Below are 16,740 nucleotides of genomic sequence, written 5' to 3' on the forward strand. Positions count from 1 at the left end.
TAGTTTGTAATAAGTAGATTTTTTATGGATAATATTCTATTATTAAAACAGAAACAGAAAGATAACAATAATAAAAACAGGTAATCAAAGAAATATCTTACACTATTTTAAATAAACAAAGAAATAGTTTAGAATTTAATCTATCGGAAAATACTTTATAAACATATAATAAAGAGGGTGCTAGTCATTTTGATTTATAAGTTTTGGTTTATTTTTAATTTCGTGCAAAGCAATATGAGGACTATCTGCGCTAGCCGTCCCTAATTTAGTTGTGTAAGACTAGAGGGAGGGCAGCTTTGTCATTACCACCCACCGCCAACTCTTGAATAGTGGGATTGACCGTCACATTATAACGCCCCCAAAGCTGGTGTGACGGGGGTTCGAACCCGCGACCCTTGGAATGCCTTAACCACCTCACTATGTCGGGCCTGATTTATAAGTAGCTGATCGCATTTAAAAAAAACAACAATTTTATGCAGTATACAAGATTGTAAATATAAACAGGGAGTGGTTGGGCTGATCTTGTGTTTGAACACCTCTTCAAGAGAAATGGAAGAGGTTGGGAGAAGAGCTTTAATGGTAGGTTTTATAGCTCTGTTTAATATCTTTGTGGAAAGATGGAAGTTTGGAGATTAATTAGTTGGGTTTGTGTTGTTGTTTTTTTTAAATAGCAAAGCCACATCGAGCTATCTGCTCAGCCAACTGACGGGAATCGAACCCTTGATTTTAACGTTGGAAATCCGGAGACATACCGCTGTACTAGCGGGAGGTGGATTAATTAGTACTCAACCCAGTTTTGTTTTTGTTTTTTTTTTCTGTCAGTGTGGATAAAATTATAAAACAATTTCAAGTGTAATTTAGTTATAAGTCTTTTGTTTGAAAACAGTTTTTGGTATAAAAGTTTAGTTACTACCCGCCCATATTAATCAGTGATATTATTTCACCTATACATATGGAAAATGTTAAATAATTATTGTTACTGAGTTGGAATCAAAACTATTAAGTTGTTTATATACAAATCTTGATACCTCGTTATTGTGAAACAAAGTTTTACACTAAGTAACTAATATTGAACTTTTTATAACATATTAGTTATTTACTTTAGTTAAAGGCATGACTTAGAATCAAGATTATTTGTGTTACTTTTTTGTTCCACCAACAACAACAAAAAACTGAACCAAGATAGTTATGTTTCAGTCTTAGACACTGTTAACTTTGGTTACATAATAATGACCAACAAGGTCACATGATGACAGTTTAAGCTGAGTATTAGTTAAGTGTCAAGAAAATTTGTTTGGTAGAAACAAACAAATGAAAAAAAAAGTGTCAGTAGTTTCTCATGCTGGCTGAAACAGTTGGTAATAACCATTGACTGGGTGCATAGAGCATCAGAATTAGACACAAGACGTTAGGTCTCACATTTGTCGAGTGGTGAAAATAACATATTTAAACTTGTGCATTTAACTTGAAGATTAGAGTTCACAAAAGTCTAAGTGAAATCACAATGTTTACCTTTCTGAACGTAACGCATTTAAAACTTTGTTATATCAACAGAGGTATTGGTAAGAGATGCATGATTCAACATATTTGGGAACATTTAGATATGCACAAAAATTATGCGGGTAATTCGCCTTTAGGATTAATAAGTTTTAAAAAATTCTGGTAAAGTTTTAATAAGCTAACATCAAAATCGGAATTTAAAATATAGTTTGATTGTTTTAAATTTAAAATACAGTTTGATTGTTTTAAATTTAAAATACAGTATGATTGTTTTAATGCTTGGAGCAAAAAAAATTAATTATCAGTTTCTTTATTTGTAACTTTTCTTTTATTATACCCCCAGTAGCACAGTGGTATGCCTGCAATTCACACCCTTAAAACCCAGCCTTCGATACCCGTGGTGGGCAGCGCACAGCTACTCCATTTGTGATTATTTCCACAAACAAACAGTCCTCTTATTCATTTATTTTTCTACTCCAATTGCCAGAGACCTCTGTAGTAATTGGTACATATATTGTTTTCTTCTTTTTAACATATTCATTTATCAATACATATGTTCAAATGCAGCTTCATTTAAAGTATTAAACAGCGTTTCAATAAATAAAGTATTATTTATTTTAAATTACGTATTACATTTTGTTTATCTTTAAGGGGTAACCTTGTGTATTATTTTATCGGCTTTCTTTTATAACCAAAATTATTTATTTTAATATGGTACATAACGTTTTATTTTGAAAGGCGATATATAAAATGTATATATATATATATATACATTATAATCATAATTTTTTTAAAAAAAGATCCTAGGGTACAAGCTATAACGTGGGATTATAAAATGTATCCTAGGTTTTAGATTGACTGAGAAAATAAGACCCACATTGCGGTGGGGATACAACGTCTATCAGTTTTAACTTCCAATTCGCTAGTTTCACATAAGAAGTTTAGAAATGTATAAGTTAGGAGAGCGAGATGTGGGTGCTCAAGTTTACAACGTCAGACAGTTTTGGGAAGGTGACTGCTCTCCCAAGTTAAAATAAAAATTGGAAAAAAATAATAATAAGGAAAGTAAGGAACTTTTTCATGACCTTGTTTACTAATTTGTCTTCATTTGGGTGTAATTATTTAATTTCACTAATATATATATATAGGTCTGTGGTTAGTATTCCAATAAGTTTTATAATAGCTGCCAACAAAACTTTCTACACTGGCTATAGACAAAAACTTCGTTTTATGCGGAAATAGCTATTGCCATCTATTGGTGCACTTCAGTGTTACGATTTTACATTATCTGCCGTTTTTGAATACGAAAAGTAGAGTGTATTGTAATTCTTTCTCGTTTAAGATCAAACTAACGTTGAAACAAATTCATATCCATTGGAAAACAGAATATTTATTTCAGCTTCACCTGTTTTCAGGGAGAGTTGGTATGCAGTGTAAACAGAAAGGATTACAGTTAGACTAACTTCCCAGTTCCATAGAAAAATAATATTTGGTTCTTATCGAAATAGGAAACAAAGTATTTAATATAAAGTTCAATGCAAAATCTTTAAACGTAGTATTCACTTTAATAAACAACGTTAAAACTCAATTCACACTTTAACGAAACATGCAAACGTAGCATCTAGAGGACTCTCTGGGTTCAACTTTCGGAAATCTTTGCAGCCGTCCTTCACCATGTTTATCTCCTGTGAACAGATAGCTGGATTCGAATGCTCAGTTATTCCAGCTTCTAACATTACTTCAAATTATTCCTGACCGGATCTCTCATTGAATGAACCAACTGGTCGGGATTCACCTTCATTGAATCCCTAGTCCTGATTTCGATCTTCTATTGCACAATGTCTGTCTTGCCTGAGCTAACTGTGACATCTGCATAATGAAACATTATATCTTGTAACTTTCTTCTGCTTGTCAGTCAGTTCTTCAGTGATGTTGACATCTTTCTAAGCATCATCTCTAATCACTGGTATTAGATGTAGTAAATCTTCATCTAACCCTCATCTCTACTCACTAGTGTAGTAAGACTTCATCTAAGCCTTATCTTTGCCCACTGGTATTACGTGTAGTAAGTCTTCATCTAAGCCTCATCTCTGCCCACTGGTGTAGTAAGTCTTCATCTAAGCCTCATCTCTGCCCACTGGTGTAGTAAGTCTTCATCTAAGCCTCATCTCTACTCACTGGTGTAGTAAGTCTTCATCTAACCCTCATTTTGCATGTGTATTTAAAGTCTGAGCAATGCTTGGAACGTTCTACACACTACGAGATATTACAGAATAATGTAACAAATTAATTACACTGTATACGATTCGTACACAGTTGAGTAAACAAACCTACGATAAACTGTCGCTTCTAAACGTAACTAAGATCAAAAATTGTATTGAAATTAAATTAACAGTCGTGTATATTTAACACGAGTATGAGAAAGTCCAGCGAAAAGTGTTCTCGTAAATATCAAACAAACAGACTCGTGCAGGAAGTGTTATTGGTTTGTGTTCTCTAGTAGCTCAGCATTCCATTTCAGGGTTTACAGTCTTATAATTTGAGGCTCAGTTTTCTCTTATGTAGTATACTGTGCAGCTTTGGATCAAAAAAAAACAACTAGCTAAACCTAAAATGTTTTCTGATCTCGATGAAAATTTGTCTTGAGTAAGTAAAATGTATTATGGTACCAATAACATAAATTTCGTGGGATTTAAGTTATTAATAAAATCATTGACCTCTTTGTTTGTTTTTGAATTTCACGCAAAGCTACATATGGGTTATCTGCGCTAGCCGTCCCTAATTTAGCAGTGTAAGACTAGAGGGAAGGCAACTAGTCATTACTACCCACCGCCAACTTTTGTATTACTCTTTTACCAACGAATAGTGGGATTGACCATTACATTATAACATCCCCACGTCTGAAATGGCCAGCATGTTTCGTGTGACGGGGATTGGAGCCCGCAATCCTCGGATTACGAGTCGAGTGCCTTACCCACTTGTCAATGACCTCTTTGAATGGTAAAAATTTAAATTGACCGTATATGTTCAACAACAGTCTGTCAGACCAAGTGAAATCGAGAGGACTAAAAGCTGCGTCTTCCTCGTGACCAAGTGAATATTGTTTTATTTCGAAAACATTTATTAAAATGGCATACATGCTGGGTGTGTTACGGGGAGTTTGGGTTCTATTTTTAAAAGACAAATAGTGTTATTATAATAAAAATATTTAAAAAGTCACCAGGTTTTAAGTTATTTTTATTGGAAGTTCTCTCGAGGATATATTACAAATCGATTCACTTCATATAGATGGCTCTTATTTATTTATATGGGAATTGTTTTTTTAACTTACTGTTGCAAACCCTAATCAGTGATGTCGAGAAAACTACGTAAAAAAAATTCTCAACCCAAACGAGCCGTTTTTACATATATATGTTGCAAACCCTGTCTGTTACGCCTGAAATAGCATTTTCACCTATTCGTACGATACAGCTTTTACATGGATAAATGTTTCAATTCTGGTTAATAAAAGAAAAAACATATTTTCGATGGTCGGTAACTTATATGAATTCTCCGGTGAACATACCTTGCTGTTGCAGTAAATCTAAAACCTGATTAGAACAAGGTAATATAACCTACGTTTTCTCGTGGAAAGTTCGTCACGTGATTTAAACGCGTTTTGCACATTCTCACGACAGCTAATATCATTATCTCACTGAAACTAAAAGCTCCACGCGGATATGGAGCAGGAAAGACGACAGGTGAACGAACGGTAGGGTTACGTAGGAGTGGTACGATTGTACTTATTTTAGGTTTATCTCGTTACTGTCCACAGACTACAAATAAGGAATAAGTGATTTGTATATATGACAACGTTTCGTAAGCACAACGAATACACACTACATGTTTTGGCAGAAAATTGTTTATTGTTAAGAAACATTGTAAATCGGTAAAATTACCGCTGACACCCCTACCTTGAGGACTTAGGTGTAAGAAAACATAAGAAAAAATAAATTACATTAAAATAAAGTTGCAAGAAATCACACTATTGTTTCTTTGTCCCTTCACAGTGTCAAGTCTGTGGAATTATAACGTTAAAACAGGGTTTTGATTGATATGGTGGGCAGAGCACAAATAACCCATCGTGTAGCTTTGTTGTTAATTACAGTCTTTCATTCTAAATAAAACATAAGCGCACTGCCACTTACGCATCGTACATCGAGACAGACAAAATATTATTGAACACATCAATATTCAACATTTATCCTTTTTCTTTTTTGCACGTTTTAACGGAAGGTTATGGATCTTTAGTGCCGAGTGAGTTTTTTATTTTAGTAGCGCCACCTAGTAGAATGTTTCTGAACTTTGCTACACTGCCTTTTGATGTTAGACCAGTATAAGCAAGTTCTTCTGATTCTATCAGTAAGCAGTGAATCGAAAGCTATGTTAGAAATTTTGAACATTGAAACTAATCTCCCACAATTTAATATACGACTTACTTTGTTAGCCCTGGTGAAAAATCAATAAAACACTTCCTAAATATACACGTTAAATTGTTAGTACTACTTGAACATTAAACTTGGATTTTTCTAAATGTATTACGTTGTTCGCCCTAGTGAAAGTTCAACATTTTATAGTAAATAAAATAATTTTAGTTACTAAGTCTGAGACTATCATTATTTCTATACTGAGCACATTTCTATAATTTAACTTGATTCTTACAGGCACCACGCTGCAGATCTGAAAATCTGACAAGAGGTACTGTATTTCAGAAGAGTTAGTATGGGTATTAAAACGTTAAATAACGTTCCTAGGTTATCTCCAGGTTAACCTGAGATACATTTTTATTTCAAGTGGGTTTGTCGTCATCAAGAATCAAAGTTACTGTTCTTGAGCTATCAAGAACTACAAAAGTTGGCCCAGTGTTATGAACAAACTTTAATCCTTGTTGTCAACAGAAGTATGTTATTCTATAAATCAGATATTTAAGAACATGTTGGAGCTAGAAGTAATAAATGCGATATCTTTTAAATACTGTATATATTACAGCGCTTTAGTACAAGCACCTGCCAACATGAAATGCCAATACACAACGTTACTTAGATGTGTCTGGTCAAGTGGCTATTGTATGGAATACAATATTGATATTTAATATTGAGGTGACAATTTTTAAAAATATATATACATTGAAAGTGATTTATGATACTGTAGCTCTTTTTCACGTGGTAAGAGGTTGAAGGAAATAACAGTTAAACCTGTAGGTGTTATTTCTTTGAACTGGCTCACTACAATTAACGTTACATTAAATTCATAACATTGTACATCAGACAGCAACATTTTTAATGAATCGTTGATGAAAGCTTCCAAGAATGGTTTGATGAACTCGCCACAAGCTCGATAATATTAAAATCTTCATATTGGTTAAGTGTCGAAAGTCTTCCATGCATTTATACAGCCAGATAAGTACTTCTGTGTATAATACTTCAACTACATTCACTACTGATGAGACCTTATGCTGAATACCAGGGCTCTTCAGACAAGTTAGAATGTGACACATAGTTGTGGCTGATATGTTACTTATATTAGGAATTACTTGAATTCATCTCACTATACATCAGTGTAAATGTTAGAATATTTATTCATATTTTAACACTGACTGTTTTTGTTTACTTATCATGTCTATTTAATATGTATTAATTACTTGTCATTCACAAGAACTCGTTAACCACAGAGGTAGCAACTGGTGCATCGTCTTTCTGAAGAACTGGTTAACCACAGATGTAGTAACTGGTGCATCGTCTTTTTGAAGAACTGGTTAACCACAGATGTAGTAACTGGTGCATCGTCTTCCTGAAGAACTGGTTAACCACAGATGTAGTAACTGGTGCATCGTCTTCCTGAAAAACTGGTTAACCACAGAGGTAGCAACTGGTGCATCGTCTTTTGAAGAACTGGTTAATCACAGAGGTAGTAACTAGTGCATCATCTTTCTGAAACAGACCAGTTCTATTCATGTCTAAAATGTTCATTGTAGTGCGAACTTGGTTTGCAGTAAGGCTTAACCATCCTTCGTGACTTCCCTTTCCAGTAAGACAACAGGTATTAAACTATTTCACTACCACATTCTATATTATGTTATTGTTCAGGCTTTTGAAACATTTGTTGTTGTTAGAGGTTTCTGAAGTAGGTCTAATATAATAATTTGTATCAAGTTAGTTGTCGCAGACCAACATAAAGGTCTGCTCACATTCTTGATGTTTCAAATCTTCATTAGTAACAAGAGGGAATCTTCAGTAGCCATGGTGCTTGAAAAGCTTTCTGCATGTTCAAATGAAAATGCACAGGATGGTTTCATATTATCTATTAGTGTTTGAATAAGTAAAATTTATATTTTGCTTCATCAAGATGTACTCGTATCATACATAACTGTACATAAATTAGTTTAATTCAGTTATTTAGTCCTGAAAATGACCATTGTCCATATAAATTTGTACATAAAACACTGCACATTTTCTAATGCATCACACTGAAATGAACATTTATACACTAATTTACCTTACAATAAATTTATGTAGTCTTGTAGTTCTATACAACTGTTTGCAGCTTTAAAAGAATTTAGTTTACCCACAACTTTAGAATAGTGAATATTTTGTTCCAACTAAATATAGTGAAACACGTAACATTAATATATTTTGCCAAACGGTTTTCCAAGTGAATGATTCATCATACAACAAACCAAACCTCACACTCATTTCTATTATAATAACATTACTGACATTGTAAACTGAATAACACTTACCATTCTAGGTTTTGCTAAAAAGTAGCATCCATCTGGCTGTTGCAGAACATTTCTGATGAACAAGTACAAATATTAAGTTTTCATTTGATCTTTAAGACATCTTGTTAGTATAACATTTCCACTAAGAAATAACTAACTCATACTATAAGTTTAAAAAATGATCTAATTTTGTGATTTTACCATTGAACCTTTTTGGTTAGTCAATTGTGTAGCTTTGTTGTTAGGTTAAATCCATAAGCCCACCTTTGTCTTGAGAACCCCACAAACAGTGGTTAAAGGTCCAAATGTAATTTTGTTCAACGGACCTTATGAAGTCTAAGTTGTGCCACTACCATCAATTAACCCTAAAAGTACAGGTAAGTACCAATAGTTTTCCACTAATGTTCGTGCAATCCAACTAGTTAAGTTCATACACATTTGGTTTAATAGTTTTACTAATGTAATGGTTAAGAAAAAGCCACCTGTTATGCCTTAAAATATAAAAGCTGGATTATAAATATAGGCTAATTTTATTATCAAATTAGTTCACAAAAATAGTATAAACAAAGCAATATGAGTTGGAACTGATTAAGAACAGACTATATTATTGGTTTTCTGTCATATTTTTACTTGTGCTACATTCACATGTCATGTGTTCCAATATGCATTATAATGTGTAAGTCACTACAATATTTTCAATAATATTGTACCATAAGAGAAGTCATGATGTCAGAACAACACAGATTCAAAAGTCTCTATACAAATTGGTAACATTATAAACCACAAAATAACCAATCATAAAAAAACACCTTAAGACACAAGTAAAATACTATTCAAGGTATTCCATGCAAATGTGGGTACCAATAAACAAGAGAAAAAAAAAAGAAAGACAAACAAAAATTAGAACATGTGAAGCATGAGGGGAACTTACTGATATATCTGCATTAGACTCATCATGTAGAGAAGACCACACAATAAACTGGAATAATAGAATACGACTGACATACAAGTAGCCATTTACATCTGTCTTAGCTGATTTAGTCAACACAAAAGTGAGGAAAATATTCAAATTATCAGTGGATTCAATCTCTAATGGGGAAATCCCAATTGACTGAGAAGTCAGACTGCTGTAAAAATGACCCACAGTTCAATACCAGTCATTATCAAAACAAAAGTCTTTCTAGAGACTCACCTAAAGATAGCAGAGAAGTTAACATAAAAACTAGTTAACAATTATTAGTTAATTACTAATAAGTGAGACAAAATTGTATACACTAATAACCAATATCAACTTGCCAAAACCTTACCATAAATACTTTAGGTAGAATATATTTGTGTCTGAATGTTTATACATTAGACTTCTAGAAACAAACCAACACATTTCAGATGAACCACAAGTGAAGATACAAGTTAGTTTTGAATATATATTTTATTAAGCAATAGGTTTTTCTACATGATAATTACAAAGAAATTGTCACATAACTTATTTCTTAGCACAACCTAACCCACTAATAAAAAGTACAGTTTCTTAAAAAAACACATACAAGAACCTTATTTATCAAATCCATAATTGAGACATTTCTTTCCATACAGTGCTCCACACTATACATAAAATACAGTCCAAAAGTTTCCCATATTTACAACAAATGAACAGTAAGCTAAACAACACATTTCATCTTAGCACCAGCTCAGCTCATCTCCATTTTAATAATGTTTGAAAGTCTGCTGGTTAGGAATAAAAATTTAAATTAATATCATAAGAACTCTGTGGAAAATATACATTTCTCTACTGATGTACTCGCAAAATGTCTTATTAAAAATCACATCTTGATTTTTTTTTTAATTGGTAGTCAGTTCTCCATGACAATTTCACTAAAGCAGCTTAATGCAGAAGATCTTAGTAAAGAGAGAACATCTGGTATTGTGTTAAATAACAAAGAAATGCAACAGCCTACATGAGTATCAACCAGTCTTTAGGCTTAACATCACAATCAAGTAACTGACCATCTAAGAGTAGAAAAAAGTGGTGAACATTCCAAGTTATAATACATCAACAAAGAAAAAACACAGATACCCTAAATAACTATTACAGTAAATTGCGAATTTTCAAGTATGGTAGACAATACAGAATAAACATAAAGAGTCCTACGTAACATTTACAGCTACAACTTTCGAGTATGCTGCTGTTATCTTTCTAAATTATGTAATTGAATCAAATCACATTTCTTGAAACAATTCTTCAGATATGTTTCTCTGATCTACAGAAATACTTCCAAACTACAGTAAAGTGAATAATCACAAAAGAGAAGCAAGCAAATACATTAGAACATCAGCAGTTATCACAGTAAAACAAATATATATATAAAACAATGAGAAACAAAACTTGTTGTAATGTAATTCTACTACATATTAACAGTATTCTGTGATGTAATTGAAACAAATCTACCAATTGTTCTCTGACAAAATCCTATAAGAGCTAACACTGACAGAATATAGTTTAAGCAAAAATTCTTTAAAAATGCAAAAATCATGGAGATTATTTCCCAAGACCGACTTAGAAGATAAAACACTGTTCAAAGTGAAAAGATTAAGTTTTTATACAAACTTTCAAAGAAAACTTATTTTCACTCATGCCATGTTAATTATGTTACATATTAAATAAGTGGAGAATTTCCAAATTTGACCATTCTACTGCAATTCCTATACAGCTTTTAATTAATAAAAGAAATATACATAAAAAAAAGTGTAAACACACCTGGCTTGTAAAACTACCAACAGTATTTATAAACTTGTTAAAATCAATGTTGACTAAATATTATGGCTAATACTAACCAGCTAATTTTGGTAACTGCCTTTATTTTAAAATTATAGCCAAAACCTTTAAAAAATACATTATTAACACAGTACACAAAACATGCCTTTAAAAGAACAGTTTACCAGTTTTAAAAATATCAAACTAAACATCTGTGTTAAGTTGTAAACGAGTCATCCTAAGTAAGTTGGTTTTTATTAACTTTTAACAGATAAAACATGACTTCCATTTGAAACTTGTGTTATTTTATCCTGAGCATTCTGTATTCCACTAAATGTTCTGGTTTAACCTTATAGGATAGAGGAGATTAAAGAATAGTGCAATATTCACTATATAAGAGTTAGTTTTCTGTTTAAATTTGAATACTTGGGCCCAAGTTTCCAGTTATTACACATAAGACTAATCAAAGTCTTTCAAATGGATCTATGAAACAGTTCATTAGTGTTGCCAGCAATTTAAGGAAGGAGTACAAAAGTTGGTTATTTAAATAAAATTTTGCATAAAAAAGCCCTCTATTAACAATGTCATTGCTTAGACATTAAAGATGTCTTAAAAACCATCTCAGCAAGATGATGTATTGAAATAATTTTATGAAGTCTAGTCAAAATATTTGCTTTCATCTCTTGTTATCAAAGTCAAACTTGACTAGGAATTTATACACTATTTGTAACTAAAGTAACAACCAAATAATTACTCCAGAAGTTAGTTACAACCAAATTCTGAAGATGCAACCTTTTAAACAGTAATAATACCAAACAACTCTGACTGCTACTAACAAAATACTGCTCATATGTAATACTTATGTTTTCAACAACAAGAGATAAAAAGGAAGACTAGAAACAAGAGAGAAGTAAACAGCAGCTGTCATTGGGAATTTTCAAACAGTTTGAAATTAATTCAGATTTCTGCAGTTCTTGATACTGTGTAGGATCTAACATAGATCATGCTATGTTAAAATATAGAAAAAATGGTAGACAAAGACAACTGTCGCACTACGTTAAAAGGTAAATCATAAGTGATATGTGTGAACCTTTTTGGTGACAAAGGTAAAGTGCTACCTCTAAGAATCAAGATCCCTACTAAAAGAATTACATTTTAAACTTTAATGTAAATAACAAATTACTTATTTAGTGTAAGTTCTTGTAGCCAGTACCTCAATTTAAGAGAGTAATTGATAGACTAACTTACTGCTCTTAATATTCTGAAAATTTAGAGACCTGCATCACACTGAACACAAACAACATTGAAAGTACTATAAAAAAACTAAGTGACAGTAAACACTTCACAACATTGTTTTAGAACACAACATGACTACAACAATGAAGTAACAAACCCTTGGCTGGGAGCTAAAGTTTACAGACATACTATGTACACTAAGGCCCAGCCTGCAGGCCCTGTAGACAATAAGCAGAGGAACTGAAGAAGAAAGTCAAAAACATGAGTCAGTCAGAATATTTCAATCACAGAATAGATCACATATCCTATGTGATTAAACTTTGCTATGAAGAGTCACAGAGAGAAGAACTTAAGAAAAGCCTGGGGAGGAACTGGAATACACTCAGGAACACTGGCTTTATATTCCAGTCCTTCCATGTTTCCTGCTACCTCCTCTTCTTCACTTGACTGCTGAGGTGTAGTGTCCACACATGGATGACCAAGTGACTACAGCGTGAATACGAGAAATATTTAGCCAAGATCCACAATACAATAGCAAACACGTTATCTCAACAATCTACATCCATCCTTCATTTAAAAGGCTTAGCACATTATAAAATTACAGCTACAGTATATGTTTACAATCTGTTAGGCTTACAGCAGTAACAGACTACTGAATCCTTAGATGTACTCTACCCATGATATCAGTATTAATATAAGAAGAAGCAACTATTACAGATATTCCAGTTGTATTGACACTTTATTGATGTAAGAAACATCTATAGATCCAGCCATAGAATTATTCTAGAGAGCTTATGTTTATGGTTTGTTCCTGTTATGGACCACAGAGTCTTGTAATTATTTTAAGGGAATTTAACATTTTTCTACATGTTATATTTCATCCGACTTCTGTTCATATTTTACTATCATAAAGCTTCCAGATGTTAATGCTGAAATACTGGTTCTGATTTCCTTGTTTCATGCAATGATAACAGTGCTACAATATTATTATAAACCAATAAAACAAAGTAAGTTGAAACTTCAACAAACAAGTAAATTTTAAGTCACATGATCTATTCAAACAGCATGTCAGTCTAACAAATAAAGACAAGTTATAAACCTATGGATGTTATCATCATAATATTTTGCCAATATATATATTATATATATATATATTAAAGTTAACATCTATCTTGTATAATATACAATGGCTGAAATCACCTTCATATAGGTATCACCTGGAAGTACTATAAAATCAGACAAGGTCAAATTCTGGCATGCAGTATTTGAAGTAAGAGTTAACATTTGGCCAATTATAAATCAGGTTTCCAAAATGCTGAAGAAATTTCATAAATAATAGTTTTAAAAGCGTATTTTCCTAAGCAAATGTCTAATGTTCTAAAGGAGTGACCTGTAACTGCAATATTCATTCAAATTTAACCAAATAAGTATTAAATAATTTTAACAATAACATCACAACTTTTAAAATAAGAAGTACAAATACAGATACTTTAGTAGGGTAGAAGAGTGTAAACATTATTAGGCAATTATACAGTGAAGGAAAGAATTAGAACTTGTACAAAACAAAGTTATAAATCACAAATAGTCTCTATTCAACTGTATTTCAGTCAGTCAAAGAACAAATTAGGGTACTCAACCGTGCTACACATAAGATATATTCAATCAGACTTTTTAATAAGATGCCTAAAGTACAGTACAAACAACATAAGTTAATTTGTTTCAATAATTATATTTATTCACCACAAAATGTTAAAACATAGCTAAACTTCTTTTCCTTTCCTAGATCATTTAAAACTCGTAGGTTTGTTTTATAAACCATCACTGCCTGTTTGAATAAATCTGAATACATTTTATACACGAGGTACCTCTGTGTATCATATCCATGCATCACTACAATTCTGTCTGTGTTAAACTATAATCACTGACTGTTATACACGATGTACCTCTGTGTATCACATCCATGCATCACTACAATTGTGTGTTAAACTATAATCACAACTGTTATATATGATGCACCTCTGTGTATCATATCCATATAACTATAATTCTGAGTGTTATAAACTAAATCACTAACCTTTGTAAATACATGCAAATTTGACTTCTATATATGTAAAAACGGCTCGTTTGGGTTGAGAAAATGTTTTATGTAGAGGAGCAAACAACTTTTCGACCTTCTTTGGTCATCATCCAAAGAAGGTCGAAACATTGTTCGCTCCTCTACCTAAAAATTTTCTCAACCCAAACGAGCCGTATTTACATATATATTTTCTCTAGAAGTGGGTTTTCTCGACATCACTAAGTTTGACCTCTATTGTTTAACCAGATATTTAATATCTGTAATGTAAATATTAGGCTTACATATATGGTTAAATGACAGATATGAAGCTTAAATAAATGGGTGTCATTGAACTGAACACTTAAGTTTATTACATCATTTAAACATTAGTTTAATACCTGTGGAAAGTCCAGTTTAGAATTTAACAAAAACATGCACTAAATAATTCATTTCTATGAACCAATTCTCAATTAAACATTCAACTGCTTAACATTGAAAATAACATCTATAGTACACATTTAAAAGTGGTCAATTGATTTAGAGTACACTTTAACTTAGAAGTTTCCTTTAAAACTACATGATCATGAAACAAGTTCTATTGCTTCTACTACCCAGTGACTAAACATAAAACTGTTGATAACTCACCTTCCAGAACAAACAGCGACAGTGGCGACACAGGAAGAGACAGTCAGCATATTCTTCCTTCAAACCAAACACTCTGCAAGTCAAAGGAACTTGTTACAGTGATTATATTATATAAAAATGGAGCACTTAACATTAATTACACCATGAAGCACTTCATATTATAATCAAGACTCAGCCAAGATGGGACTTCACATCAACATTATCCAGTTCACATTTGTTGTTCCAACAGTTAAGACACAAATAGCACATTTCTTGTATTCCAACCAGCCTGATGAGTGCTGGTACTGGACAAAAGGTCTTGGATGCAATTGATAAGAAATGTGATTAACACATTATTATAGTTTTTACTTATTTTAATTCTTAATTTCTTATAATGTACCAAATGCCTAAGCCTAGCTAACAATGTGTAATATTTAAAATCGGGAAGGGCTTGGGGAATTATATAGAATAACAAGTTTGAATTTAAGAACCAGCATCCATCTTTCAGTTAAAAACTTCTATACAATTTTTTTTTACTATGTTCTTTTGAAACCATGAAAATAAAAACTAGTTCATAATTAATCATCTGGTTCTAAAGTAGAAAACTGATTAATATTGACACTATGTACAAAATAGGTAGATAATGTGGGGAATGATGGAGGTGTAAATTCAGGTAAAACAAATTGATTGGATTCACTGGTTACAGTATGAAAAAGTACCATTGTGGTTGGGAAGCCAAAGAGAAGAGGAAAAACTGCAATAAGTATTGGTATGAACCTAAAGATAAGAGTTTTCTCCACCTAAAAAAAACTGATGAGCAGTACATTTGTATGCCTAGAACTGAAAGTGAGAACTTTGGAAATGACAAAGCTGTAGAACAGGGTAACACTAGCATATAGAATACTGAAAAATTTACAATGAGTAATGGAAAGAAACAATTATCTCATGATTTAACACAGCAGGCAACCTCTGAATCTAATGAAGATACTATAGTCAACATGGTGTTACCAACTGTCAACAAATCAACAGTGATTTTAGAGCATCAGGAAAAGTGTTTCCAAGATAATCTTTCAAGAGATATTGTGCTAAATCACTATTTTTTAAGGAACATTTAAATGGTAAAAAAGTTAGAAGATACTAACCAACAACTGTCAAATTACTTTGTGCTCATTTCAAGTTATATGTGACAACACATAAAACTGTGCATTTAGCTGCAACAGAATATGCCTATTAGAGGCATGCAGCAGTGACAAAGTTAAGCTGTCATGAAACATTCCATTGCAAGCAAACTCATGATTCTAATAAAGAAGAGAATCACTGGGGAACTGAAAGCTTGAATAACATCAATCTGAAACAAATATTGCCACAAAGTTCTTCAATGGGTATTCAGCATAACAGATGCTTTCAACATGTCTACCTTTATTCAAAAATAACAAAATAGTAGTTTCTGTTCATAAAAGTAACTGTCTTGGATCCTTAAAAGTTAGCAGAAAATAATCCATTTCTTCTAGACCACATCCAAAAGAATGTTATAAAGGAAGTGTTCATGTTTCATACCCATCATCCATGACAAGTGATGAATTTATTAACCCTCTTGTGATGGGGGGCTCAGTACAATATACACAAGTTCATATACACATTTAAGTAATTACACTATGTACATCTTTACCAAATAAGATAGTTTAGTAACGATTAAGTCTTTTGTACATGAAAAATGGGGAGAAATATTTAATCAAATATTTTTACTAATTATTTGTTTGTGAAAATATTGAGTTTGTTTCATTACTAGTCTGAGTGTAAAGGAATTTTTCACTT

General features: G+C 32.2%; 1 protein-coding gene across 2 annotated transcripts in view; it reads right to left on the reverse strand.

Moving 5' to 3' along the window:
- Window positions 1-8,278: 8,278 nt before the first annotated feature.
- The window catches only part of LOC143237792 (F-box only protein 25-like), a 39,020-nt gene continuing 30,558 nt past the window's right edge, over window positions 8,279-16,740 (reverse strand). Inside the window, exons 8-9 of one of the 2 annotated variants that reach the window (XM_076477387.1) lie at window positions 14,947-15,019; window positions 8,279-8,330 (exon numbers count right to left, since the gene is read on the reverse strand). In XM_076477387.1, coding sequence (XP_076333502.1) covers window positions 8,283-8,330; window positions 14,947-15,019 — 121 coding nt within the window. In that variant the 3' untranslated portion in view covers window positions 8,279-8,282. Of the gene's footprint in view, window positions 8,331-9,667; window positions 12,732-14,946; window positions 15,020-16,740 lie in introns of those variants that run through there. The other variant, XM_076477386.1, reaches the window with a different exon arrangement.

This window comes from Tachypleus tridentatus, chromosome 13, assembly GCF_004210375.1.
Source record: "Tachypleus tridentatus isolate NWPU-2018 chromosome 13, ASM421037v1, whole genome shotgun sequence".
In the NCBI taxonomy this organism is placed as follows: Eukaryota; Metazoa; Arthropoda; class Merostomata; order Xiphosura; family Limulidae; genus Tachypleus; species Tachypleus tridentatus.